The sequence below is a fragment of the Psilocybe cubensis genome, chromosome 8 (genome assembly GCF_017499595.1).
Source record: "Psilocybe cubensis strain MGC-MH-2018 chromosome 8, whole genome shotgun sequence".
NCBI lineage: Eukaryota > Fungi > Basidiomycota > Agaricomycetes > Agaricales > Agrocybaceae > Psilocybe > Psilocybe cubensis.
The window spans coordinates 321,646-348,570 of NC_063006.1; the positions used below are offsets into that span (position 1 = coordinate 321,646).

Below are 26,925 nucleotides of genomic sequence, written 5' to 3' on the forward strand. Positions count from 1 at the left end.
TTCTGCTCACTCGCGACTTTCTACCAGCAATACCCACTTTCAAGTCGCTGAAAGCACTTATCTATCAATATCACCCTTGTGAATTACTCCAAACAGTCAGTCTTAGGCGTATCAGACGCGTAAAGCTTGTTGCTGAATAGTTGTGTGCCACAGCAATCATGTCCTCGTACACCCGCCTTCCGCGCGCACCACGTCTCCAAAGCATCCCTCTCCCTCCTGTTGATGACGACTACAGGGATCAGGAGCTCCTCACATATGCTCTTCAAGACCGCTACTCTCCTGCGTCCTCAGAATCTTTAATTCTGAGCCCGTATACACCACCGAAGACAAGCCCCATATCCCTGTCATTTGACAATGTCTATAGCCAGTTCCAGGCTCTCAATATTGCCGCTGGATCATCCGAAGGATCTGAGTACTACACGTCCTATGGGCACCACCGCAAATCGAGTACAGCAGGATCCAAGAAGCAAGGTCGTCGACTTGGATAGTTGACCTACATCCGTCTCATGAGAGGACCAAAAGTCCTAACCAGTAGCCAACCATATTTCACCACAGACTTTATCGAGTAGCGGGTCATTGACAGTACCAGGGGGTACTGTCGTTCATGACCGTGTCGGAGGAGTTGGGACATTTGATCGGACATGACCTGCTTACTGCAGCGCTAAGCATGGTCGTTTATTTCTTTCCCTTATGTTTCCCCCATTTTTCGCTCTGTAATCATCCCGCGTTTCCTTCTCCCGTCTTCATCAATACCTCACACATAGATATCGTCGATGTAGCACACTGATATCTGTATCATGAATTGAAAGTCCTTATCATATATCTTGAGACTACCTTGTCAATGGTCTTTGGCTAAGTGTTTAATTAGAAGTTAACAAGATGTGTGTCTCTAGCCCTTCAGATCCCTTTGTCACTCTGTGCCTTGAGCTTCTATCTTTGTGTGGTGACCACATGTTCAGATAGCACTGAGCAATCATGAACTAGTAAACAGATTATTTAAGAGGAAGCTGAACCATTGTCTCACGATACACAGGTGTCATACAGGAGCACATTTGTTATCAAACCATTGATCACACCATGTCGACCGAGAATGAATTACGCAAAGATGCTCAGACCGTTCAGCGCTGACAGATTTTTATATCTGTATATATTATTACCCAACGACGTTTTGTGTTGATCGCCAACTCATGAAACCTCGATCATGCTTAGCTAGGCTTGACCGTACCTTTCTATGCAATATAATTAGTTTTGCGGTCCAGAACTTTATTTGCCTTGCAATCCATTGATTTATACCATAGGATTCTCTCTCCATCTCTAATCTCTGGCAGTGCTATTTCTAGCCATGACCAGGCTCCTCACATGTATGTTCAAGGTCAGCGTCCGTTTCCAGAGACGACCTTTAATTGAGTAGACTAAATCTTATTTAAAGGGCAGTTGATTGAATATCCTACCTTAATCCTGTTCTGCTCTCGAATTCGTAGCTCACCCTTCAAGACAGCTCGTCACTATCTTTCCAACAGGGTGGCTCAGTACGTAGCAGCTCAAATAAAACTCTCTCTTTTTTGCGTTTAACCTATAGATCGTCAGTACCTTGCCATAGGGTGGTTGCAAAAACCGCATGATACTTTTCTTTTTGCAACATGCCACCGTCGCCCGCCGAATATCCTCGTACTAGCGTTGAGCACGAATCCAGCGATTGGACAGCATTACACGAGCAGGTACCTTCCACAACCTCACCAGCACCCCTTAGTCCAACATCCAAACAAGATGGAGGCGACTACCCGCCTCCCCTAATTTCCAGGCGCTCCGTCCCACTTCCGGCATTAAGCGCGAGCCCAATTATACTCAATCCCCTTTTAGCCTACACGGCAAACACGCCCTTCATTGCGTTCAATCTTTCCCAACCTTCATCGGCGGCAACCTTGTCACCTAGTGCAACTTTCAACACGTTGACAGGTCAAGATTTCTGGAGACAGCTGCCCGCGATGAGACCTGAAGGCATTGGATCAATGACCATTCGGCTTGCAGGTGCCGCTGATTGGAGGCCTATTGTCGTCTTCCCCAAATCGATTTATGACAGCGTGGTTACGGTCGAAGATGTACTACAGGCAGTGAGCCGCGCATTCCGAGTGGCTGTCCTCAGGCGCCAGGGGCAAAGAGACATATATGCCAGTAGCGACAATCAACGGAGAAGGCACTCCTCAATCCCGTGGGATTACTCCAGCAATCACGGAGAATCCTATAGAATCTGGTGGGGAGGGTTATATGCCTGTCCAAATGAACGTGATGTTTGGATCTTGCATACGCGGTTGCATTGTTAGTTATACATGGCCATGTACTAATCGGCAATACAAATCTATTCTAGTAAATTGTTGATTTACCACACAGATACCCTTACCTCAGGCGGTCGGCTCATTCGAATGATGTAACTTACGTCAAGAAAATGGAAGACCGTCATTGAGCTCTTAAGCTATTCTGTAAGAACCGTTGTAATCCGACAAGTTGGACAACCGATTTATAGCCATTGAAGACTAAAGATAACACGTTAACAAAAGTGTGCCGATTCCCGGCGGGAATTCAACAAGTGAGTAGGGCAAGCGGACTCATCTAGACATATGACCTGTTGAGAGGACCAGCCCAAAATAACGGCGATCAGTAATGTTTCGGTCATTCACTGTGAAGTTACTGAGTTGAACGTTTTGACTATACCCACAACTCATATATCACTGTTTGATAATCTGTTGAGGCCATCACCGTGCAGATTCTCATGTATCGTAACTATCGCTCTCAAGTTAGTGAGGATCCGTACCTGATAGTCTGGCGACACTGAATATAAGTGGTTCTAGCAGCCGAACACCCGTCTCATGCATCCTAGGTCTGACCGCTACTACGGGGCTCAGAATCAACAAATCAATAATCAGGGAAATCTCCAGGTCGATCATCCACGTACACCAGCCCAACAACCCCCACCTCTACTGCCCAACAACGTGATCTCCTTACCGTCTCTTATCGACATGACCCATGTCAAGATACATCCCCTACTGAGATACACTGGAGTACCATCAAGATTGGAGTACGACATTGTCAAGCCCCCCCACACGGCATGTCTTCTGAATCAAACATCCGACGCCGACTGGCAGTATTTACCCGCAGTTGAGCCACCGTTCTCGCGGATGGTCTCAGAGCTGGTTATCAAGGTACCGGGAGTTCCATCCTTCGTGATCGTATATCCGGAGGATAAATCCAGCGGAATAATCACCATTTGGGATGTATTTCGTGGCGTCTACAAGGCAGTTCGAGGGGTCGTCGAAAGCAAATATGGGCAGGATGTTGACACCGTCTTGCAGCACCCATTTTTTCGGAATAGATTCGGCCCTATGCCTATTGGCCTCAGTCAACTGAAGGAGAAAGGAGAAAAAGAAAGAAGAATGTACGAAATTATAAGGGATTACTTTGGCGGTGGCAAATTTATCTGGGCGGGCTTATATCCAAGCCGCACTGAGCCAGATGTATGGGTACTCCATACAAGAAACCATGGAATAATGTCTAAACTAGCCTATTGAAATGATATTCATCCATATATCAGGATTGCTCAGTAGACATGCTGCAAACTACTTTTACACATATTCACAGGAATAGAAAAAGGGATGTAATGAGTAGAATAGGGGCTGATAGGGCCTCAACGCGGTATCACGCGAGCGATGACGATATCAATATTCAAACTCCGATTAAATTTCAACGTTCAACTTTTCGGAGTGTTGATATCCAACGAGAATGCTCCTCTCACCTTTTTTCTCCTGGTATTCAGTTATATTTCTGGCCCAAATCTCGCTACGATGCAGTTATACCTGTGCTTTGCATTCAAATCAATCAGGACGCCAGTGATCCTATCGTGATGTTTGAACCAGGTCCAATGGCAGTTATGCAATCACAGTTCATCATCACAAGTAGAATCAAGCTATACCGAGTCACCGTAAGAGTCAAATACAAGCTTGTTGATGTTCTCAGATACTCATTCCGATCAACTCAGTGACATGAGCATCACATTTTCCCTCGTCCTATCTCAATACTGCTTGGATTCGCACACACCATACCCCAGCCATAAAAATAGCAACAACTCATGGAGCTATAGAAGACGTCAAATCTTATGGAAGGTCACCTACGATATGAAAAATGCTAGCCGATATCACCATTCTGGGTTTAAATGGCGTTCGATGGCAGTGGGGTATGCCTGTTGGTTTCATTCTCACCCCCCGGTCTGCCTTTATCCCAACCACCTTAGGCGGCGATGAATGATAAACTAGTCGACAATCAGAGAGATGGAGAAAAGGCAGACAACGCAAGTGTTGGCAATGCGTCGCTATCGGTGGTGGACCCCAAAGGACAAGGTCACCTCAATCCTGGGGAGCTTACGTTTGAAGAAGGTGTGCCCCTTCCATCGTCTCGATGTCATTGGTTCCTCAATGTTGTCTCAATTAGACGTTGCCGGTGGGATGGGGCGGCACTTAGGAGTGTTCAGTTGCACGATGCTTATGTGAGTTCTGTGCCACTGTTCAAATGGAACGTTCACCTGAACATTGCTATCAGCGTTGGTAGAATCATTGGGACTGGAATTTTTTCGACACCATCGTCTATTTTATCCTCTGTAGGTTCTGTCGGAGCGTCGCTTATGCTCTGGGTTCTTGGATTCGTCTTATCCTTCTGTGGATTGTTTGTTTGGCTCGAGTACGGAACAATGTTTCCGCGCTCCGGAGGAGAGAAGGTCTATCTTGAGGCCGTGTTCAAGAAACCCAAATATCTCGCTACAGTCATATTTGCGAGCAACGCGATTCTACTCGGGTTTACGGCATCTGGCTGTATTGTGAGTGGGTGCTCTGTTCGACTATCTATCTATTTATATATTTCAACTTGGTACCATGTGCAGGTATTTGCCAATAAGTGAGTCTCTTGAATCGAGAATTAATGTCACTGTGAATCATTAAGTATTAAATATGTATAGTATTCTCATTTCTGCCGGTCATGCTGCAGAGCGTTGGGTAGTGAGAGGAATAGCGCTTGGAGGTAGGCTTCATCCTTTTGGATTCCAATTTCCATTTCACGCTGACAAGACCACAGTGATATTTTTTGTGACTGTACTCCATGGCTTAACACCTAAATTGGGTGTTCTTCTCATGAACGTAAGCAAAATCGCATCGTAACTTTGTTTCATAACCTACCTTATTCCAGGCCCTGAGCGTCTTCAAAATCATAATCCTTCTCTTTATCGTGATTACAGGTGCGGAAATCATTTTTTTCACTTCGCCTTCTCTTATACATGCTTAGGCTGGGTTGTACTTTCGGGAAAAACGCGTATTCATGATCCCCATGCCAACTTCCGGGATGCTTTTAGTGGAAGCTCGCACAGCAGTAACGACGTAAGATATTTTAATTTATATCGGACTTCACATACGTATACCTTTGCTATCCAGTACGCTACCGCTACGTTCAAAGTCCTCAATGCCTACGCTGGGTGGTCAAACGTCAATTACGTGATGAATGATGTAAAGAATCCTGTACGGACACTGAAGATTGCAGGCCCACTTGGGCTTGGGATATGTGCTGTTTTCTATCTGCTCGCGAATGTGGCATACTTTGCGTGAGTTCATTGATACTTTTCAAGAAGAATAGCTCTTACAAACAAGGCCAGCGCTGCTACTAAGCAAGAGATTCGGACATCGGGTGTCACTGTTGCCTCGTTATTTTTCAAAAATGTCTTCGGGACAGAAGCACAGAAAGCTCTATCCGCGATTGTCGCCCTCAGGTATGTCTACCTCCCACAGCTCACCCAGATTCAACTCACGATGGAAAATGCAGTGCTCTAGGCAATGTTATTACCATCACATACGCAGCTTCTCGAGTCAACCAAGGTGAGGATCGTACATATCCACTATCAGTATACGATGATCATTGATTCTCAAAATCTTCAGAACTTGCGAAAGAAGGGGTACCTCTCCCATTTGGCAATAAGTTCTGGGCGTCAAATTGGCCGACGGGGAAGTCGCCCCTTCCTGGATTGATCGTCCACCTTATTCCTTCGGTGTGCATTCCCTATGATTGCATACCTCCCGCGGTCCCTCAACCATATTAACAGATAATTGTAATCATTGCTCCACCACCATCTGTTGCTTACCCATTTATTTTGGACGTTGAGGGATACCCTCAGCAAATAATTAATCTGTTCATAGTCGGGGTATGTCTATATGAATAATCGGGACCACGCCGTTGCTAAAATCCACTTACAGGGATTATTTTGGCTGAGATGGAGGAAACCTCATCTGCATCGGCCATTCAAAGGTCTGTCAAACATGCATAAACGTCTTCAATTGACTGATCTGTCATCTCAAGTGTGGCTACCTTTAGCCCTCTTCTTCCTAGCGGCATCTGTCTTCCGTATGTATTCTTACGCACCTGTCCAAAGACTGATGAAAACATTACCATGCTTCACAGTCCTTGTCGCACCGTTTTTACGCCCTGCAAACAAAGTGGGAGATACTCCACCTTTACCGTACTATCTGTAAGTAAACCTACGGGTTTGATACGTTCAGGACTAACAACCGGTTGACCTATTTCAAGTTATTGTCTAGTTGGCATTGCAATCATGCTTGCAGGGGTGATATACTGGGCTGTGTGGCGGGTAGTGCTCCCAAAGGTATTTGGGTATGAGCTTGTACCGCGCAAGGAGACTCTCGAGGACGGTACGGTAGTAAACATGGTACGTTGAACTTTCAGGGACTATGTTAGGACGTACTGATGCAATGCTCAGTTTTCGAGGAAGAAGGTTGACTAGACCTGTAGATATGCTGCACTGTTATGCTTTGGTCTGTGCAATCGACCTTTTTACAACTTCACGTACTTCTCTCTCTTTAACTATTAAGCTTCCCCAATGGATGGTACCGCACCGCAGAAGATCGGCCAGAATCCTATTGTGCTATCTGTTTTTCTTCGACGGTCTTCGGGTCGGCTTCTGGGGACAGTGACACAACGGTACTATAATACCCGAAAGGTTCACCTCCCGGAAATGTCGTCATGAATATATTCATCACGCAATGTTGGGCCAATACCGGAGTGATACATACAATGACAATGTGATCTTAGGTGAGTAGGTACTACTACAAGGTGCATGGAATTATATGTTGATACAATGGTGAGACCATTTTTAATTTGATATATTCATTGTTTAATTCGTGACTGTCCGTTACCTTCCGCCTCTATTCCTTCATATCTCGCGTGTCTTTAGACCAGATCCAACACCCAAGTATTCTCCCCGCAAGTGGCTTCGCTCAGTCCAAACCAGCGGGTCTTCCCGTTGAGATATTTCTTCATGGCCAAAGTGACTTCATTCTCGTTACGGTCGTACACTTCTTCCCTTTTGATCTCCCCGTGTTCCCCCTGGACAATTTGCGGAAGTAGGAAACGGTTATACGCCTCCAACCTGAAAAGACCCTGCCTTCGAAGGGCCTCGGTGCGAATGGTTGAGTATATAGTGACCAGCACATCCCAGATGGTGAGAAAATTTGTTCTTGTCGCCGATCCCGGAGCTACCACAATTGGATATAGGGACAATGACGCGATGCGGACATAAATTCGATTGGTGGAGGAAGGTAACAACGCCGGCGCAGTAAGCAGCTGTCTGGGAACCTCGGCCTGCCATGGTCCAAGACTTATGTCCCAATCAAAACCGGGCCGACTGTTAATGCAGGATAGAACGGGGTGCAGCACCGAACGGGATCCTGTGTCGTCCGGAAGAGGTACTGTGCTCTTACGGGGTAGTACTGGAGGTGCAATCACAGCACGTGTAATCGACCCGGACATGCTTGCAAAGAACTCGTGCGAAGTCGTATGCTTTACAACGACCCTTGATCAGATGAGCTTCGCTTCCCTAATTCATTTATTAACAACTTCGATTAGGACTCTATTCGGTGTTCGATGAATACGCACCTCTTTCAAAACCCTAATTCGTGGCTTATAGCGCGTCAAGCGTGAAAACCAAGTTGAAGCAGTCCTCAAGAAATCAGTTGTGGTGAGCAGATGGGATGTTTGGATCGAAATTCGCGAGGCGAAATAGGATCGCTGATTTTTATGGGTCTCTATCACTCTGACTAAAAGGATAGAATGGGGATATGCAACTTTCCTTTGTCCTCATATCAAAATAAAGCCACTCCTGCGATCGCCCTCGCACATCAAAACCATCATCTGCTTTAACCTTCGGGCAATCTCTCATTGGTCCCTCGGAAACCCTCCTTTGTTGGTTTATATAGCGTCCGAACCACGAGGCTCGTACTTGAGCTCTCAACGTGCTTACATGTATGTAGGTGGTGAGCGATTTACATAAATTGAAATATCTATTGGAATTTGCTAGATCTATACAAGTTAAACAATGGTTTTCTTTCTTCTTTCGCGGATCTTATTGTGCGTTCAGGTCTATGTGTTTCATTTCGAATCTTCAAAGAAGTACTCAAATGTTGGTAATGGACTTTAATTAGCTTGGCGGTGAATATCTAAATGCACCTTTTTGAACACTTAGACCGCTGCAATAGATTGGAATAGGAACAAGTTTTTTACGTTTACCTCTTATTTGTGAGATTATATTCGTCCTGCGTATTGCTGACATCTGTATCCATTTAAAGTGTTGCTGGTATCATATGCGCCAGCGCTGTGAGTAAACAACCAGCCAACGGGAGAGGTATATCTAACGTGTTACGCTCTTTGCGCAACATGCATTTAATAAATGGTGTGTGAGTAATGTTAAAAACCAACCTACAGCATAGTCATGCATAACGAATTACTTGAATAGAACACAATGTCTACTGTGCTTTGGAACGTACGCTAGCATCAAAACTTTCAAATGCACACTCTTCCAAGTCTGGTTTTGCAACTGCGTGTTTCAGGTCCTCATGCTGTCCAACTCTGTCTTCAGGATTCGCTATCGGATCGGCCGTCACATTGGATTTTGAACTGGCACCAAATCCTTCGGTATGTTGACCTGTGCCTCCTCCAAATCCCCAGGTTTTCTCATATTGACTCCTATTTAAGGTTCCGGAGAAATGGCCTGGCTCCCCACTTATACGTGGCTGTATCTGAGCAAAAAGGATGTCTGAGCATCTGCGCAAGACGTGAGAGAAATGAAACCTACGCCATGAGAAATTTTCTCCTCCTCTCCATCATCGTTATGTTCATGGGTTGTTTTGCTAATGTAGAACACCAGCTGTCATTGGCATAGACACTTCATCAAAGCCTAGATGGGAAATACCAAGGGTCTGTGTGAGGGGTGCGCACAATGTGTTTGACTTGTGAGTATGTTTGCATGTTGCTAGTAAGAGATTGAGTTAACGCTTTCCATGCACATTCAACAGGGGATGTTTATATGGTGCGCATGGGGCAGTGGGACCAAAGTGGGACCTAGTCACCTGGTAATCGTCATGAACATCAGTCACGCGAGGCGCCATGTCATATATGGCAAGGGATGACGATTCGGTAACTTGTAGTGCGTTGTGGGTCCGCTTTCTTTCGTTCTTCCATTATGGAAAATCTATTAAATAATGACTCTCATGCGAATGATGCTATGGCTACTGGTTAAATAAGCGTTTGGGGGTCATAAGTAGCTACCGGCTGCCATCCTTGATTATTTTGTAGTGGTGACTATCTTGTCATGGGATTACGAGCACGCATAGCTTCTCCTCTATAGTAAATCCATATAGGGAATGGTATACCCAACACAATAGCAAGACCAGCTAACATCTAAAACAACGCGTGATTCAGGTCAATCATAACGATAGGACGCCAGTGTAAATTTAACGGATAGTTACTGAATTTCCAGGTCCTTCTCCCAACACCTTGTACATTTGGTCACCAAATAACGGGAAAGCGAATCCGAGAATCGAACGAAAGACCTGTATGTTGAATTTTTGCTGAAAATCACTTCGGAGAAGTCTATACAACGTGAGTGTCTTACCGATGCGGCAGCCAAGGCGCTAGCGGCGAATTTGAACGCATCAACTAGATATAAAGTAATGGGTAGGCTGCAACCAAAAAAAATCAATAGCAGTAAAGATAACGAATCCAAAGTAAGCATACAACACGGTCATCATTCCTATGTAAATGTGTTAGACCTCTTGAATATCTGCCATCTCTACGCAAACTAGACATACCAAAACCGAAGATAGCAGTTCCAATGATGGGCATAATCCAATGAATCCTGGCTTGAGCTGACCATCCATACCAACTAGGAGAGTTTATTCAAAAATCAGCCAGTCTCCGGAAATACGACAACTATTACTCACAAAAGTCCAATTGGTACCAACAGTGACCCGATCAGCATGGATGGAATGCGCATCTCTGGTTTTCCCTTTCCTCCGTTTCTATCAGCAAGCTATGGTTTAAGAGGGGGTCATTATGGATACCTTGCAGCTCAAGGGGAAATATTCTTACATATTTATATAGTGCATCCGCACCTCTAGCACCCCAAACGGTTGAAAGTATAAATCCGACTCCGAGGCCTATATAAGCCAACCCGCCTGCTCCAGGTCCGAATCCATACGTGTCGCTGAAAAGATCTTTGTAGCTTTTAGCAGGCGATACACACACGGCAGACTGCACACAGGACTGCTTACTGGCAAAAGTAGAGAACATGAGGTAGTAAATGCCTAAAAATAATCCCAAAAGTTAGCTCAGGTGAACGAAAGTTAAAGAATGGCATGTGGGCCACTGACCATATATGCTACGTGTTTCATAAGTTTACTTATATGTAGTTAAAGATGAATGCACTCACAATGCCATGAAAAGACTCATAATGAAGCATATGAAGCTTCCAAATAACATTTCCAGAGGACGAGTGAGATTAATCCACAGAATCTTGGTCATATTTCCTCGAGCTTGAATCAGCATAGGATGCGCTCTTGCTGCCTTTTGTTCATTTCCCTCGCGCTGAGCCTTACGCATGCGGATCACGGGTGCGTATGTCTCTCGAAGTAGTGGGATTCCGATCACGCTTCCTACAGCGCAGAAAACTGATTACACCCAACAAATAATTCACGGAGCAGCACTTAGTCCAGATATAGTATCATAGCCGTAGAGGGGACTTACTTGCGATAACAATGAAAACCCATTTTATGCCAACGGTCTGTGTGATATAACCACCAGCCACAGGCCCAATGGCAGGACCTACTCATGGATTTCAAAAAATTGATTCAGGAGCCAGTGACTTCATACTCACCAAGCAAAGGGCCAAGGTTGAACATCCCCATAGCAACCGCTCGTTCTCTTGGAGCAAAGAGGTCACTCACTGTGCCGCCGCCGATAGCAATCGGTGCACCTCCTGAAAGTCCACCTATCGAAGGGAACATAAATAAGAATCTTACCCATGACAAGCACCAAAGGACCTACATAAGAAGCGAAATGCTATCAATGCTGCTGTATTGGGTGCAAATGCACAGCTCAGGTTGAACACGATGGAGAGCAAATTGCCGACATGTAGGATCTGTATTTACCAAAATTAATTTTACGACGTCCGAGTTGACATCGAATGACAAACATACCCACGTCCTTCCATACATCTCTGATAATGGCGCCAAAATGAGAGGCTAAAGCACCAGCGGCGTATCAGCAGACTGGACGTGCATAAGACAGATTTACGTTAATTTCAATATACCCATGATCAACTTACTCCAAGTGCGAGAGATATCAGGAACACAGTCAGCGTCATTGCGAGTATGGTCGAGCTATGAATGTCGAACTTCTCTGCAAGCTCTGGGAGCCCGGGAGACATCATTGAACTAGCGAGGGGCGGTATCAATGTGTACAATGCGACCTGCGTGCAAATATTATGAACATAGAGTAAAAGGAGGAGATGAAAGTGCGAAGCTACGAACCACAGCCATAGATATCCACTTCCTATGAGTTGACCAGTTTCTCGCATTTGCTGGATCGGATTCCCATTCCTCGTCCTCTTCTTCTTGCTTCAACTGTATCTTCTCCTCTATCACTGCGATGGACGTAGGACACTTCACAAGCTTCTCGCTTCCGATGTCAACATCAACTGCACCACCACCAAGATTATCATTGATTGTCGAAGATTTCCTTGTTTGGCTGATATCCACATCGACATCCATGGAGACATTTGACCCAGGGACGATGGTACTTGGTGCCGTTGATGCAGCGCCAAACGCTATTGACCCAGACTCCAAATCTGCGACTCTACCTTCACGGCCGCTCATGATACTGCAGGTACGATTGAATGGTCCAATATATACGTAGACACAGACACAGAAGGGGCAGCAAGACAGGAGACTCAGAAGCAGGAAGATATTCTTTGCAGGCAATGAGTGAGTGCATTTTATAGCAAGAAAGTGCCGCTGGTACATATTTTTAATTCAGTAACGTTACTCAGGTGCGAGGGGAACGCATGTACAAAACCAATCCCCGGGATGCACTGTTATGCTTTGCTGGTCGTGAAAAAGCACATTGTTATTGAGTTAAAAGTATATCTAATGGGAAACAATCTCAGGCACTCAATATAACCACGTCGGACACAAAGTCACCCTACCGAAATTAACCCACCGGCCGATGTCACGATATGACGTTATATCTCTGACGCCACGGGGAGGTTCTGACGTTAATATCTGTTACAATATACTGACACAAATCTATCACGCTGATGGCTAAATCATGGGACATCTTGAAAAACCCCATATACCAAGTCCCATAATGAAATCTACTCATCGATGGAGACATGGGGGGACATCTTTATACCCTATTGACGGTATAGTTTACATAGTAACCCAGCCGTCGTCAAGTTGATGACGAAGAGTTTTGGTGAGCAATGTGCGCCGAGTGGCTTCATCTGATGACCACCAACGTATATTGAAAATCTCTGCCTCTGTGTCCAGAGATACATAGTCAATGTAAGTAAATCTTTCATTCACTTGTAAATATGTGGTTTAATTCTGTTCTAGTTAAATGGAACGCTTATCCGAAGCATCTTCCGTCGATCTCTGAGCGCTTGTAGGCAACATTGATTCAAGCTCACGCAGTCTAATATTAGTTGTAATCAGTTAGGGCTGCAGTTACTGACCGGCGGTTGCACAAACCACTCACGACAGAGTAACTAAGTAGCTACAAAACAAACCAATAAGCTGGGGATGCCCTAATTGACGTCGGTGTCCGCAATTCAACATAACATTGGCTCCTTGTTTGCCAGTGGAGGGTTCGATGTAGGAGAAACATTGATGGTTTAAGCCCTGGCACATATATGTTACTACCGAAGATTAACGACAACGTAGGTAATACTGTCCCTTCCGTCTAACGCGAGAAGTCTCCTTACCCTTGTAATTCTGAAGGGGTCTGAAGGTCTGCCAAGGACAAGTCATGCCAAAAATAGATCTGTTATCTGACTCGGCACCCGCCAAAGGATTGTCTTCGGCAAGTCATCATTCTGCAGTCAGAAGTGCTTTCGATCCAGATTCCAGAATCCAGACTGCCCAATCATGGAGATAATAGGATTATCGACATATCAAGAGACATAAGAAACGATTTTCAAAAATGCAATTTTGGGCAGATAGTCTGCGGCATTCACGGTTTGGCGTTCAGCATCGCGAATCCAAGTCGACCAATAAAACTACACATCTTCTCAATATCAAATACCAATTAATTATTTCCTACCTGAACTTTTTTCGACTGTGCAACTGGGGCATGCAACTTGAAGCTTGAAGCTTGAAGCTTGAAGCTCCAGCTGATGCGGAACGTGCACCAATAATAGCTCGCATCCATGGTTTATTTTGAGCATTTTCGCCGCACAACAAACTTTCGTGTTCAAAAGCCCGCTGTGTTTGACACCTACCAAAGAAGGGAAGCATCGTTCAGCTGCAAATTCCGCTACAGAACGGAGAACACACCTAGGGTAGCGCGTGGGAAACTTGCCTTTGCTCAAACCCGGGCTTCGCTCAAGATATGCATTGGAAAACCTTTTTACGTTAGCCTCCGACTCTTTCTGCCTGCTATAAATTGGATGATGATGTACTTGAGGTATACGGTATAGTATGGCGTCGCTGCTAGAACTTGCGAGCAACAATATTGGCCTTTCTTCTCTGATTCTTTCCTGTTTCGGCTTAACGTGGCTGTACTACAGGCGCTCATCTACACTTGTCAACGTTCCTGGACCCCGACCTTCATCGTTGCTAACAGGTGTACCTCAGACCTATATTAATGCTGGTATAAAGCTTACGGTTATTAGGGAATCTTTTGGATGTTGTTGCACCCGCTACTGGACGCGACTGGCTGCTGAATGTGAGCAACTTGTATGGAGGAGTAGCGAAGCTGGGAACGTTGTTTGGGGTGAGCGTCAATCTTGTCATATAGAGAATCTGCTAAATTTAACACGTAGGGACATTCCCTTCTTGTGCACGATCCCAGGGCTCTACATCAGGTTTTGGTGAAAGATCAGGATATTTTTGAAGAATGGAGCGCATGGACGACGTTGGTCTTTCTCTTGCTAAACAAATTGGGATAAATCTGACTTGTAGAAATTGATTAGGACCAACTCACTACTCTTCGGTCCAGGGCTGCTGGCTACAGTGGGGAGCCAGCACAAGAAGCAGAGGAAAATGCTAGGCCCTGCTTTTTCAGTCAAGCATCTTCGTGTCATGACCCCCATGTTCGTCTCCATTGCTCGCGAAGTGCGTATCCAATTATCATTATCCCGTGTCAAGTACTGAAATCATGAACAACATTAAGCTCGAGTCTCATCTTTCGTCAATCGCGCAAAGCACTCCTCAGGAAGTCGATGTCATAGGATGGTTGACCAGATTTGCGCTCGAGGCGATCGGTCGAGGCGGTATGGGCCGCTCTTTTGGAAACATGTCCCAGTCCACAATCTTCTCAGAAGCCGCAAAACAATTGACGTGAGTGATCAATCGTCTGCCTTGTTATGCACTGCGATTCGACTCACCCATTTTCAAATTTTCTCTACCAGAGCAACATTGTCGGTGATGAGCCCAGGCGCCACACTTACCCCCTACTTCAAGTATCTAGGCCCAGCACAGTTCCGCAGGTTCCTCCTCAAGTCGATTCCCTGGTCCCTACTGCAGCGGCTAGTGGAGATCGTTGATATAATGGACGACGAGGCGAAGAAGATTCTGGCGGAGCAGCAGAAGGATCTGGGTAGGCATGAGAAGGACAACGACACCAAAGACATCATCCGAATTCTTCGTAAGCTTGTCGACAGTTTGTTGCACGTAAAATGTTTGATCATATCTTGTTTATAGTGAGGGCGAACCAGGCGTCTTCTGAGGAAGAGCGCATGACGGAGGATGAGCTCGTCGCTCAGATATCGTAAACACCCATTCCATCCCGGCGTTGTCTTCTCTACACAACTCTAACGTCTTTCCTAGCATTCTCGTTTTCACGGCAATGGATACAACATCCACAGCAATTGCGCGTGTCTTGCACCTCCTAGCCTTGAACCCCGATGTGCAAGAAAGACTCCGAGCCGAGGTCGTCGAGGCGTACCACCACAACGACGACGCAATTGACTTCAATAACCTTTCTGCACTGCCATATTTGGATGCTATCATTAAAGAGACGCTGCGAGTGTGAGTTACGCCTCACGCTTATTGTGCTCTGATACCTCCCCTCGCGTGTCATTGACTCCGCTTCTCCAGATACCCACCGATTCCAATGATGTTCCGACAGTGAGTTGTCAGGTTCTTACCATCCGACGTTGAAACAAACATCTCAATCCATCTATCCACCTCCATCAACAGAACACTCAAAGACGCTGTACTCCCGCTGTTACACCCCATCACCGGCGAAAATGGGCAAATCCTAAACGAAGTCCACGTCGAAAAGGGGACAGATATCGTGGTGAACATCATTGGTGCCAACCACAACCCCAAGACGTGGGGCCCAGATGCGAGCGAGTGGAAGCCTGACCGATGGCTGGCGGAGCTGCCCGAGAGCGTGACGAAGATCCATGACCTGTCCGGAGTGTTTGCACACCAGTGCGTATGGCCCATGCCCCTAGTTGGGTATTTGGCGTTTTCAAGATGCTAATGGGATTTATGCATATAGGATGACGTTTATCGCTGGAAACCGGTCATGCATGTGAGTACAAACAACAGTGCTTCGATGGTTCCACCAGGTCTGATCCAACTTTTACTCGTGCAAAAAGTGGATTCAACTTCGCACAACTAGAAATGCGTAAGTACCCAAGTTGTTGAATCCGAATTTCACACCTTTACTGCCTAATCCCCCACTGACTATATATTATTCTGCTTTTCGAATAGGCGTGGTCCTCGCCATCCTCATTCAAACCCTTGAATTCAGCGTGCCTAAAGACAAATCGATCGCATGGAACTCGGGACTTTTGATGACACCAGTTATCGAAGGAGATTCGTCCATTCATACCCAGATGCCTTTGATTGTGAAGAGGAGGAATCTGTAATTCTTATTTGTACTCCTTTGAATAGTGTTGGGTTATCAGTACTACAGGCGTTAATGAGGCGAATGGAAGAATATAGACCATAAAATGTTCCCCGTTGAGAAGAGACAACTGCGTTCCCAGAGGTTCAACCCAACGGTTTCAAAATAGCATACAGAGTCGTGGCTGCCGTCAGTGACATTTTTGAGTCTGTTTGATTTATGCAAGAGAAGAGTGAAAACGAAAAACAAAAACTAAAACAAAAGCTAAAAAAACAAACAGATGGTGCAATTATGGGTCATGTGATCTCCATGAGCGATGCGTGATCGCGACGCGTCAAGGGCGACAGTAATAGGGGGTGAACAAGGGAAATGGCATAATCGTTGCTGGATCGCACATTTGTTCTGGACATCCCATATACCTATGAACCGAGAGTCCTATGTCTCAGATATAGATGAAATTTTGTGGATAGTCCCAGAAAGTCATTATAAAATTTATACATATATTTTTTGACGATCCCATTTGCTCCATGTCAAGCCTTGGACATTGACTCACTCAAAACTCACGTTTATAACCCCATTATTTCAATCCAGCGCCACCCATGTAGAATATGCGTGTAAAAGCGGGCTAGCTATTATGTTCATTGTCCATGATGGATAAATGAAGTATGATCTCTGAACCTTAGGTTTCAGTCCTCGACATCGTTTTATACGTCTGGAACCATTTGCACAAATTCCCAAAGTTCTCAAGGCAGTGATGGTAAGACAAATTAGTTTTGGAGTGAACCACGTACACCCGACCTTTTATAAGTATACACAGAATAAATGTGCAATCCGGCAACCATATATCGCAAAGAGATTAAGAGATAAGATCGTTCGGAATACCCACGGGTGAACACACAACAACGTAAGCATGCAGATTTGGATGTTGTTATCAGATTTTGAACTTATTCTCAGGCTTTACGACAGTGGGAGAAAACCGTTCTTTCTCCGATACAGATGATTTGAGTCAGCCCCCAATAGGCTGCGAATAGCCCTAGCCACCTTCGATGTAGCCTTGATCTCTGAAGGCTATACAAGGTGCTATAATTCATGGAAATTCAAACATCGTGGGCAAAATGAGGTTGTGTGAGTGAGTGCATAATATTAAAACGTGCTCTGCTTGGGGCAATAAAGGTAGAACGCAGTCTCGCCTAGAAACCTCGCGGCTCTTTGTATACCGGTAAAAGAAGGGACTGCCTGGGAAATAATCAGCAGCAACATATTTGCATCATTTACACGTTTGAAACGCGAGTCAGAGCCCGGATCCACGGATTAATGTAAAAAGCCTGGGATTTGGAACACACATTCGAGTCCCATTGTTTTTACAGAACGTTATTCCCTCCCTCTACTCTCTCCACTTTACGATACAATAATGCCATCCAACCTCACTCCGTCGTCCCAACAACGTCACAGTGTACCCGACAACCAGTGGATTGATCCTCCCATACTCGCAAGCGGTGATTCATACAGTAAAGAATCCATGAACCTCCCTGTTCTCGATACAAGTCTGGATCAGGTATCAGAAAATGATTACGACCAATTCAGTACTCCATTGGATCTAGAAGTAGTTGCGAGCATAACCCGCCTCATCGAAGAGATTCTTGACTCCCAGTATGCAGTTCAAAATCAGATGGGTGATGCAGCCGGTGATCCCACTCTGGATATATTGCCAGTGGCGAGCGACCTGGATTATCAAGACAGTCGCTCATCGGTGTCTCTCCCTGCTGAACCATTACTGGCTTCAATGACCCCAGTCAATCAAGACAGTTATCATACGGTTCATGGGGCGATCGAGGATTCATTCCATCCTCCAGGCATCAATCCATCACCTCATATCCCGATGGGCGCTTTCTCGGGCGCGTGGAGACGTGATGATGAAAGGTTAGTTCTCAAATCCCGCCCCCGCGATATATTCGAGTTAAATATACTGGACTTTTAGGGCGTTGATGGGACATGCTGGACCGTCTCGGAGCGACAAGCAATATTACGACCATACCCAGCCACTTAACGAGCAGGGTATGGCGCTGCAACAGATAACCGCCGGGTCTTTGAGCGGCGGACTGTTTCCATCAGAAAGCTATCCATCTACATATCGGCAGGCCACACAATTGCCACACACGATGGGCACAGCATACTCTGTCCCTCCTCAGCAAAGGTTGGACGTCACAGGGGATTCCTTTTATCCTCAGATTAGTGAACCCACATGTGAGTAATTTTGATGTTAGCTCAGAAAATGCTGTCATTGACAATAATACACGTTTACAGACCCAATTGACAAGTGGGATGCTATACCAGCGCATGGCAATAGAATGTCAGTCCTAACATCATATCCCGCCACACTAAGCTAAAGACAGTGTATTTTGTCAGGCCATCGCTTATTTCACAGTCCGAAATAGGATACGAACATCTTCAACAGGGCGTATCATATCACAGAACAAGGACAGCACAAGCTGTAACGGGCGGTTCAAACAACCACCATCCAACTGCATCCTTCACCTTGGAAAGAGAGGAGAAGAGATCCCAACTAATATCCATCAATGATGGTTATGACATCGGCTCCGGGCCCAGCAATGGGCACGTAGAGCAACCTATCAATGATCCCCAGACATATGATGGAAGGTACGAGGATTCTTTTTCCTCTCTTTGGAATAGGCAGTGACATTATCTTTTTCACAATACCAGGGGAAGTGAGCAGCCAGCTTTCAAGCGCGGCGAAGACATTGGCAGGTACAAACCTCTTTAACAGCGACTGTTGAAACTGTGAACTGACGAAAAAATGGTTTCTGCACAGGGCTGGGAGCATGTCTCGAAAGAGACAGTACGAAAACTCGGGCACAGAGAGCGAGTCCGCGGAGAGCTCCCGGAAGATCAAGAGAGCCAAGGGCACCAAATCTGAGTCCACAGATTTGGTGCCGAACTTCAGGGACATGGAAGAGGCGGCAGGGGCACCGGTACCCAGGCAATTGAAGCCAAAGGTGCCAAAGATGATGAAGGCATACTCCCATGCCATTGTCAAATTGGAGACTCCTGACTCAAAGGGTAAAGGCCGAAAATGGCACTTTGTGCCAACCGGTTCAAGTGAGAGCGAGGAAGCTGCTAGTAAGGCTTTTGGCAGTGGCCAACAGTCCATTAGCATGGACAATGTAAGAGTAGAGTAAGCGTCATTTCTCACCGTCGTGTCGATAAGATTGTGACTTACGTACCTTATCTTTTCAGGACCGGTCGCCCAGACCTATCTAAACCAAAGCGGACGCGGCGATGTGAAAAGTGAGAGCGCCGTACTGGGCATATCTTGGGGTTCAGGATGCCGTTAGATAGCTTCAATGGTAGTGGAGGTAGTTGACACATTGACGACATAGAAATACCATACAATTTTTTTTTATCTCATACCTTTTATCGGGCCCGCTGATCGATGGGTCGCCATGATTTCTCACGGCGAAATCTAGCCATTGCGTCTCTATAAAATATAAAAGTGACAGTTAATAACGCTGGAAGGAGATTCTGAAAGAATAAAATGGTAAAGAAATTAGAGAAAATATCAGGTCTAAGCAGTAGATCGATCTTTCAAAATATACCGAAACTAAACATTTGTGGGTGCTGATCTGAAAGGAGAATGGAATGATTACCACGGCGCCCTGACGGGAGGTGGAAAAGACTAGCCGAGAATTTGGGATGGACGCAAATGTCAATGTCAGAACCAATGCGAGTCTTCAAAACCAACACCGGCGTCTAAGCCAATACCAGTGCATGTCAGTGCTAATGCTTGAGTGTCTATTAAAGTACACGTGCAATACATGCCAAAAGAAAATATTCAACAAAACGAGAACGAAGAATGTATGTGAAAAAAAAAAAATAAGGAAGACAGAATGTCCATGATATGTACAGAGCGAGTTCAATATAAATGTCTATATGAAAAGAGTTGAAAATAAATCTGAAAAGCTGATGAAAGAGAACAGGAAGAAGGAAGGTAGAGCGTCCATTCAAGTAGAAAAGAAGGAACAAAAATCCAGTGTACGGTATGAAAAGCTGAAAAGATCGTCATCGTCTGTCGTAAAAGCGAAAAGCGGGAACTGCATATGATGGAGATGGCAACTATTAAGTCGAATACATTACTCTATGATATCGTATCGCATAGTCTGTCTGTTCGTGCAAAGCTGTCATGAGAAGAAACATATCCAATCGTCATTATCGAACAAAAGGGAAAATGCAGATTCAAATACAGAGAGAAAAGACCAGTGTCTTCAACAGGCGTTTGTTGATTGCGATGTTGAATACGATTTTTTCATTATGTGTTTGGTTTCGATTTGAATGCGATTGTGGATTTTCACAACACATACAGATATTGGGGAAAGAGGAGGTGAAAGTGCATCGATGACGATCAAATCAAATCGCGGATTGATCAGTGTATGCAAGTATGACCCGCATTAAAGAGTGAAAAGCAAGACACCAGCTGGAGAACAGTGACTGGAGAAACCGCGACGACAGCCACCCGAAAATCGCGACTCCTGTCGCATCCAGGGGAAGAAAACACCTCCATGAAACGAAAACGCGGAGGAGAACCAGAACAAGGAAGCGCCGACGAATGTGTGAATCAGGCCGCAAATACAAAGTTGGATGCGAATGAGAGAGTGGAAAAGATAAACCAGCAGGTATTTGTCCTATTGTCTCCTGTCGGTGTTGTCCCGCCCTGATTCTGATTTGAATTCCTGCTGGGATGTATACTGTTTTGCGTCCCTCGAGAGGTTACATACCAGTTGGTGGAGGGCAGGTACGATGCGATGTGATGCACCAGAGCAACGCGAGCACATCTTTTGCTGCCACGCTCTGCGCTTTGAATCCCTCCGCGTCGTTGTATCCTTCACTGCGACAGACACCCAGTCCTCCGTCTAGCTTGACCGTTTGACCGCTTCATCCTCACTTCCACACATGCGTGGACCTCCAACGCTCACCCCAATCCACACTTAGACCCACACCCACACTTACAACAAGGCCCTCAGATCCTCCCTCCTCCTCCCACCCTTGCTGCTCCCACTCCGCCATTACCACCTCCGCCTTGCCGCATATTCACATTGGAACTGGGGTTGGCGACGGTACTGACATTGTTACCCGAGTCGACGTAGGGTACAGTCGGTATTGTGAGTCCCATTTGAAGGTTCAAATTCGATTTGGAGCGCGCGAGAACGTCAGCTGCAACATCCTCTCCATACTGTTCCGCCAGTTGTCTGTAAAAAATCAAAATCAAGTTAAAAATCCAGAATGAAAAGAAGCAAAAATCAACTCACGCAACGTAATTATTCATAATCGCCACCATACTGCTCCTACTAAGCCTATACGCCTTAGGCATCATCCCCTTCCCAAACCGATACGTCACATGGTTTGCACACAGCAGACTGATGATCATGACCGCCAAATGCAGCGGCACAATCGCACCAAACGCAACCGTATACCACACCTTCAACACCCGCCTCTCAAAGTCCATATAATCCTTCTTACACCCGGGCAACAGCGAGCGCGCGTAGCACGTCTGCGATACCGTCGCCTCGACGAACGGGGAGAAGTAGCCGCAGCATCTGAGAGCGTTTTGGATGCGCACGCGCCCTTCGGCGCCGAGGTCTTGGCTCCATTGTTTGTTTACTTTGCCTTCGAGGTTGAATGTGCGGCGTTTGTATGTCATGTACCCTGGGACGAGGACTAAGATGAAGACGACCCATAAAAGCGCGGTGTATAGTGCGAGGAAAGAACGATTGTTTGTGAGTATACCTGCCCAGCCGATGAGCGAGACGAGAATGCCAGAGATAGAGAAGAGGGTGGATATGATGAGTTCCGTTCTGTTTCCAACTCGTATTATATCGGCTGAGGTGAAGATGTTGAACCAGGTGAGGAGAATGAGGATGAGAGTTGTGAAAGAGTAGGTTGTGAGCTGGGTAAAATTATGTTAGATTAGATTAGATTAATTAGATGATCAATACAAATCGAGAACTTGACCCCGCGTCCCGCGTGCACAACGCGCCAAGCAGCGCCAATATTCATTTCAATTGAAAAAGAAAGACGAAACGGCAACCCAAGCCCACAACGAAATAACATCCCAAGATGGTAGAATATAAAGGAGACTCACGGCGAAATTGGCAACGAATAGCATCCATTTGAACCGGTTCCACCTGAGTTTTTTCTTCGGGGGACCTCTCGCTCGTGGTGTTATCTTGACTCCTTCTCCTCCCACTACTTTCCCAGTACTTGTACCCATACCAGGTCCAGATTTCCCAAACCACCCTCTTCGACCGGTATCTTCTCTCAACATACCATCGTCCTCATTCACCCCCTCAGCACCTTCATCCTCATCGCCATATTCATCTCCATCCCCATCCCCGCGCCCTCCAATCCTCGCCTCCCCACTGCGAAACGCATCCACACCCCCACCCATCTTCGGCACGATCCCCGCACCAAACACCGGCTCCTGGTGCCTCTGACGAGGTTGATCGGCGGCTTTGGAAGGTGAAGAGGACTCGGCCATGCGCGAGGCTGAGGCGCGCGTGTAGTGATATGGCACACGCTTTCTCGGGCCACCAGCTGGTGTTCCACTCCCTGCGCCTGCGCTATACACACCCGCCCCAGAGCCATACCAAGACCCAAGCCGAGACCCAGACCCAGAAGAAGGCGACGGCGGCGCCGAAAATTTCGTCGGCACGTAGTTGACAGTCAGAGACAGATTTGAGCCTGCTAAGGAGGAGGAGGACATGATGGGCGTTATTGGGCGCTCGCGGTCAAGTGCATGTGGGTGAGAGGAGGAAGCGGCTGGGTGGATATCATGCGTTGGGATCTGTCTCTGGGTAGAGATTTGTTGGATTTGCGGTTTGGGTTTCGGTTGCGCAAGGGCGTCGCGCGACCTATCGCGCTGTTGGCGTTCCCGTTCCCGTTCCCGTTCGGCTTCCCGCTCAAGCATCCGTTCCCTCTCCCGCTCCCGCTCATAATTCATCTCGCGCTCGCGTTCACGGTCTCTCTTCTCCCGCCGCTTCGCCTTGTCTCGTTCATCGTTGTCGCGGTCGCGGTCGCGCTCGGGACTTCGATATCTATCTCTCTCGCGGTCGCGCACACGCTCACGATCCCGAATCTGGTACCGCCCACCAGCACCTCCCGCCCTATCCCTCTCCCTCTCGTACTCCCTATCACGACTGCGATATCGCTCCTCACGACCACGGTCTCTGTCTCTGCTCTCTCTTCTCTCCCTCCTCTCCCAGTCCCAGTCCCTGTCTCTACCACCGTCTCTGTCTTTGTCCCGACTCTCTCTTTTATCTATCACATACTCCCTTTCTCTTCTATCCCTGCTGTCTCTTCGATCACGCACATATTCCCTGTCCCGATACTCGTCTTTACTTTCCCGCCTCCTCTCATTTCTATCCCGCTCACCTCTAACAGGCGAAACCCCCCTTGTCGGTGTAGCAAACGGATCCCGCGCCATCGGCAGAGGAAGCGAGCTGCTCCCACCACGCTGCTCGGAGGCAATATTGGACGTGCGCATGTCAGGTACGTTCGTGGACAACCTGTTGGATGTTGATGTGATGATGGTGTTGGCGTTGGTGTTGGTGTTGGTGATGATGGCGTTATTAAAGTTCAACTTCGAGCTCGGGTCAGTGTACGTGCGTGTACCGGAAGCAACAGCTGTAGAATCCGACGCAACAGAAGAGACAGCAGTCGGCGTACTATCACTCGTGAACGTACTTGGAAAACCTAGCAAAGCGGGGTCGTCCGGCGCGGTGAACGTGCTGAGTGTGATAGGAATCTGGATCGATTCTGCAGCCCGGCTTGTACGGCGTTGCGTGGTGTGTGGTGAGTCAGATGACAGTGACTCTGACGATGCGGCTGATGTGGTGGATGGTGAAAGGGACGAGGTGTCGCCTTCGGTGTCTGTGAATGTGTCTGCGTGGGCGGGGAGGTTGAGGAATCTGTGTTGTGATGTTGTAGTGGAGGGATGATGGGAGGGGAGGAAGAAAAGGTTGAAGGGGAGAAGAAAAAACGTCAGTTAACGGTACGTCCTCGGTTGTTTTCGACAAATTCACAAAGGCGGGAAAAGGAACGGCAAAGCAAAGTCGAAGCCAAAGAAAAAGGGCAAAAGAGAGAAACGATACACAACGTACAGCTACGGCGTTCAGCGTGCAACGAGCAACGAGCACCGTGCAACGTGGTCAAGTCTCAAAGGCCGCCTGCAACCGTAACCGAAAAGAAACGAAAAGCAATTATGACGAGACGTAACCCCGGAGAACGGTAACAGCGAACGGCAAACGGCAAAACGGTAAGAATATGAAGTAAGAATGAGGTAAGAAGACGCAGTGTATGACACGGACACGGGAAACGCCGCGGAAACTCGACACTGGTGCAATTCTACCTAGCACGTAAAATTATAACCCTACTTGATAGGAAGAGAAAAAGAGAAGAAAGAAAGTGAAAGAAAGAAAAAACATCCGCGTTCACAGCTCCAGATAAAAATCCACGGCACAGTACCAGAATCCACGATCCCAAAAATCCAGCGGTACACCCTCCCCTTCGTGTGTCCAAACCACGCGCAACAGAGTTAAATTAAGCCACGGGTGACAGGACGCGGCAGCTGGACGACGACAGCGCGGACGGATAACGTGCCGCGGGCAAAATGGAAAGTGGTATGCGGTCATGCATTGCGCAAATGTGATCCAGGGCACGCCAGCTGTAATATGTTTAGATGGCATATTAATGCCCTAGAGCCGCGAATGCAAATATAGGCAGGGAAAAGACGGGAATAAATAGATAGACGGAAGCAGAACTGCTTCAGAAGCCGCAGCGTCAATCATCTGACCGTTCGAACGCGAACTTCTGAACGAGCTGCGCCGGCGGGATGGCAGATAGGCAGCCGTCGAGTAGATTTGCGTGAGCTGACTTGCACCCTGACAAGGGCAAATCCGCTAGTAAGCCGCAAATCCATTACAATAACCCACTAATCCGCGTGGGATGTCGTGCGTCAGCGTGACGACATGACTTCGGGTGTCGATATGTTCCTAGAGCAACGGCAACAAGCTACAGCTGAGCGGGCTAGTAGTAGTGTATCTCACGACATACTAGCGGTACTCACTAGTCGCTAGCCTGGATATGGGCAGGACACCGTTCACGGCATGGGTCCCGTACGTCCACGTTTACGTAGGCTGGCGCCTAATGTAAATCCACGTCTAGTTCAACCTAGCACAAGGCAAATCATACACGCAGCTAGACTCGAAGTCAAGGATCGATGGGCAGACGATGACGATCCATGACGGGTACATGTGTGCATGCATGTTCGTTGGCGTTGGCGTTGGAATTGGAGTACACTCCTTTATTTTAGAAGACATAAACCAGATCCAGAATCCCGAATCCCGAATCGACGAGAAGACGAAAAGAGATGTTCAGGTATCACAAAAAGCACAAAAGGTTCGACAAGAACCTTCGGAAGAAGAAATGTTCGAAAGTATAAAAGCAAGGAAAACAGAAAACAAAACACAAAACGAAACGAGGATGAACAGTAAATGGAGCACGAGAGAACACGAACACAAGAACGAAAACAAATACGGGAAAAGAACAGAAAAAAAAGCAAAACAACTCACTCGTCGACATCCCTGCTCTCCCTCATTTCAGCTGTCCTTCCGCTCCCCCTATCTCGCTTCCTCCGTATGCTATTCGGCATGTATCAAATGGAAGGCTGGACGTCAGACGCGTCGTGCAATCGTATGCTCCCAATTTAGACCTCGTATCGATACCGAAATAGTTGAATAAAGCACTTCAAAGTCGCGTTCTCGTCGAAAAGTCAACAATCGGTGCCTACCCTGTACGCCGACGACAGTAGTGCGATAGAGTGTGAATGTGAATGCGTATCGGTACCACTGACGTTACCCTTGACACTGGATACCGCTAGTCCGCTGTCAACACTGAACAAAGCGAAGCATGTAGTAGAGAACAAGCACGCATACATGCACTCAGACACTCCAGGCAGGCACCAGAGCCCAATAAAAAATATATTCTCACGCATCCGCATAATTATTATTAATATCGTAAATTAACCCGAGCCGAAGTTAGCCGAGGCGGATATCATCGAGGATCGATCAAGGTTTTTAATTACCCGATCCTCGGCAGCGCTCGGCGCGTCGGGAACGGTGCTCTTGGCGGCTCTTGGCTGGCGCGCCCCTTTCAGGTACATGCGCTCGAGAGCTTCAGCGACACAGGTGGCCTTTGAAGGTCGACGCGCTGAGAAAGGGGAGACACAATTACAAGCGACCTACATATGACCTGTACGGCTCCTAGTGTGGGTGAGGAAACTCAGAATGGACTACGCAGATAGAAGCACGGAGGGCGCTTATGCAAAACATTGGGTATCAGCATGCATAAGGGCTCGAGAACTGTCAACTGTCATTTTTATGCATGTTGTGTTGACTCAGATTA

At 46.8% G+C, this 26,925-nt stretch overlaps 7 protein-coding genes across 7 annotated transcripts; 5 read left to right on the forward strand and 2 right to left on the reverse strand.

Annotated features, from left to right (window-relative positions):
• Positions 1-158: 158 nt before the first annotated feature.
• JR316_0008646 (uncharacterized protein) lies at positions 159-488 on the forward strand (the record flags this gene model as incomplete). The annotated part of the gene is made up of 1 exon (XM_047894359.1): positions 159-488. One exon carries the CDS (start codon positions 159-161, stop codon positions 486-488), a length of 330 nt encoding a protein of 109 aa, XP_047745818.1.
• Positions 489-2,864: 2,376 nt separating this feature from the next.
• JR316_0008647 (High-affinity methionine permease) lies at positions 2,865-5,950 on the forward strand (the record flags this gene model as incomplete). Its single annotated transcript, XM_047894360.1, has 12 exons — positions 2,865-3,509; positions 4,283-4,424; positions 4,480-4,534; positions 4,588-4,861; positions 4,925-4,938; positions 5,000-5,061; positions 5,116-5,177; positions 5,227-5,275; positions 5,323-5,414; positions 5,469-5,635; positions 5,687-5,800; positions 5,854-5,950. The coding sequence occupies 12 exons, from the start codon at positions 2,865-2,867 to the stop codon at positions 5,948-5,950; spliced, it is 1,773 nt and encodes a 590-aa protein (XP_047745819.1).
• Positions 5,951-6,637: 687 nt separating this feature from the next.
• JR316_0008648 (uncharacterized protein) lies at positions 6,638-7,069 on the forward strand (the record flags this gene model as incomplete). Its single annotated transcript, XM_047894361.1, has 2 exons — positions 6,638-6,734; positions 6,915-7,069. 2 exons carry the CDS (start codon positions 6,638-6,640, stop codon positions 7,067-7,069), a joined length of 252 nt encoding a protein of 83 aa, XP_047745820.1.
• Positions 7,070-9,678: 2,609 nt separating this feature from the next.
• JR316_0008649 (Efflux pump radE) lies at positions 9,679-12,251 on the reverse strand (the record flags this gene model as incomplete). Its single annotated transcript, XM_047894362.1, has 15 exons — positions 9,679-9,777; positions 9,846-9,929; positions 9,992-10,058; positions 10,184-10,261; positions 10,320-10,408; positions 10,468-10,592; positions 10,650-10,682; positions 10,749-10,756; positions 10,808-11,045; positions 11,122-11,199; positions 11,252-11,365; positions 11,422-11,515; positions 11,574-11,618; positions 11,702-11,845; positions 11,907-12,251. 15 exons carry the CDS (start codon positions 12,249-12,251, stop codon positions 9,679-9,681), a joined length of 1,641 nt encoding a protein of 546 aa, XP_047745821.1.
• Positions 12,252-14,072: 1,821 nt separating this feature from the next.
• JR316_0008650 (Cytochrome P450 monooxygenase 81) lies at positions 14,073-16,474 on the forward strand (the record flags this gene model as incomplete). Its single annotated transcript, XM_047894363.1, has 13 exons — positions 14,073-14,217; positions 14,267-14,367; positions 14,417-14,508; positions 14,567-14,708; positions 14,767-14,933; positions 15,005-15,240; positions 15,297-15,363; positions 15,423-15,623; positions 15,693-15,722; positions 15,795-16,031; positions 16,102-16,134; positions 16,202-16,230; positions 16,317-16,474. The coding sequence occupies 13 exons, from the start codon at positions 14,073-14,075 to the stop codon at positions 16,472-16,474; spliced, it is 1,638 nt and encodes a 545-aa protein (XP_047745822.1).
• A 1,389-nt stretch (positions 16,475-17,863) lies between these two features.
• JR316_0008651 (uncharacterized protein) lies at positions 17,864-19,762 on the forward strand (the record flags this gene model as incomplete). Its single annotated transcript, XM_047894364.1, has 7 exons — positions 17,864-18,372; positions 18,431-18,696; positions 18,757-18,802; positions 18,859-19,110; positions 19,174-19,218; positions 19,283-19,645; positions 19,708-19,762. 7 exons carry the CDS (start codon positions 17,864-17,866, stop codon positions 19,760-19,762), a joined length of 1,536 nt encoding a protein of 511 aa, XP_047745823.1.
• A 1,722-nt stretch (positions 19,763-21,484) lies between these two features.
• JR316_0008652 (uncharacterized protein) lies at positions 21,485-24,007 on the reverse strand (the record flags this gene model as incomplete). The annotated part of the gene is made up of 3 exons (XM_047894365.1): positions 21,485-21,713; positions 21,774-22,411; positions 22,607-24,007. The coding sequence occupies 3 exons, from the start codon at positions 24,005-24,007 to the stop codon at positions 21,485-21,487; spliced, it is 2,268 nt and encodes a 755-aa protein (XP_047745824.1).
• Positions 24,008-26,925: the final 2,918 nt, after the last annotated feature.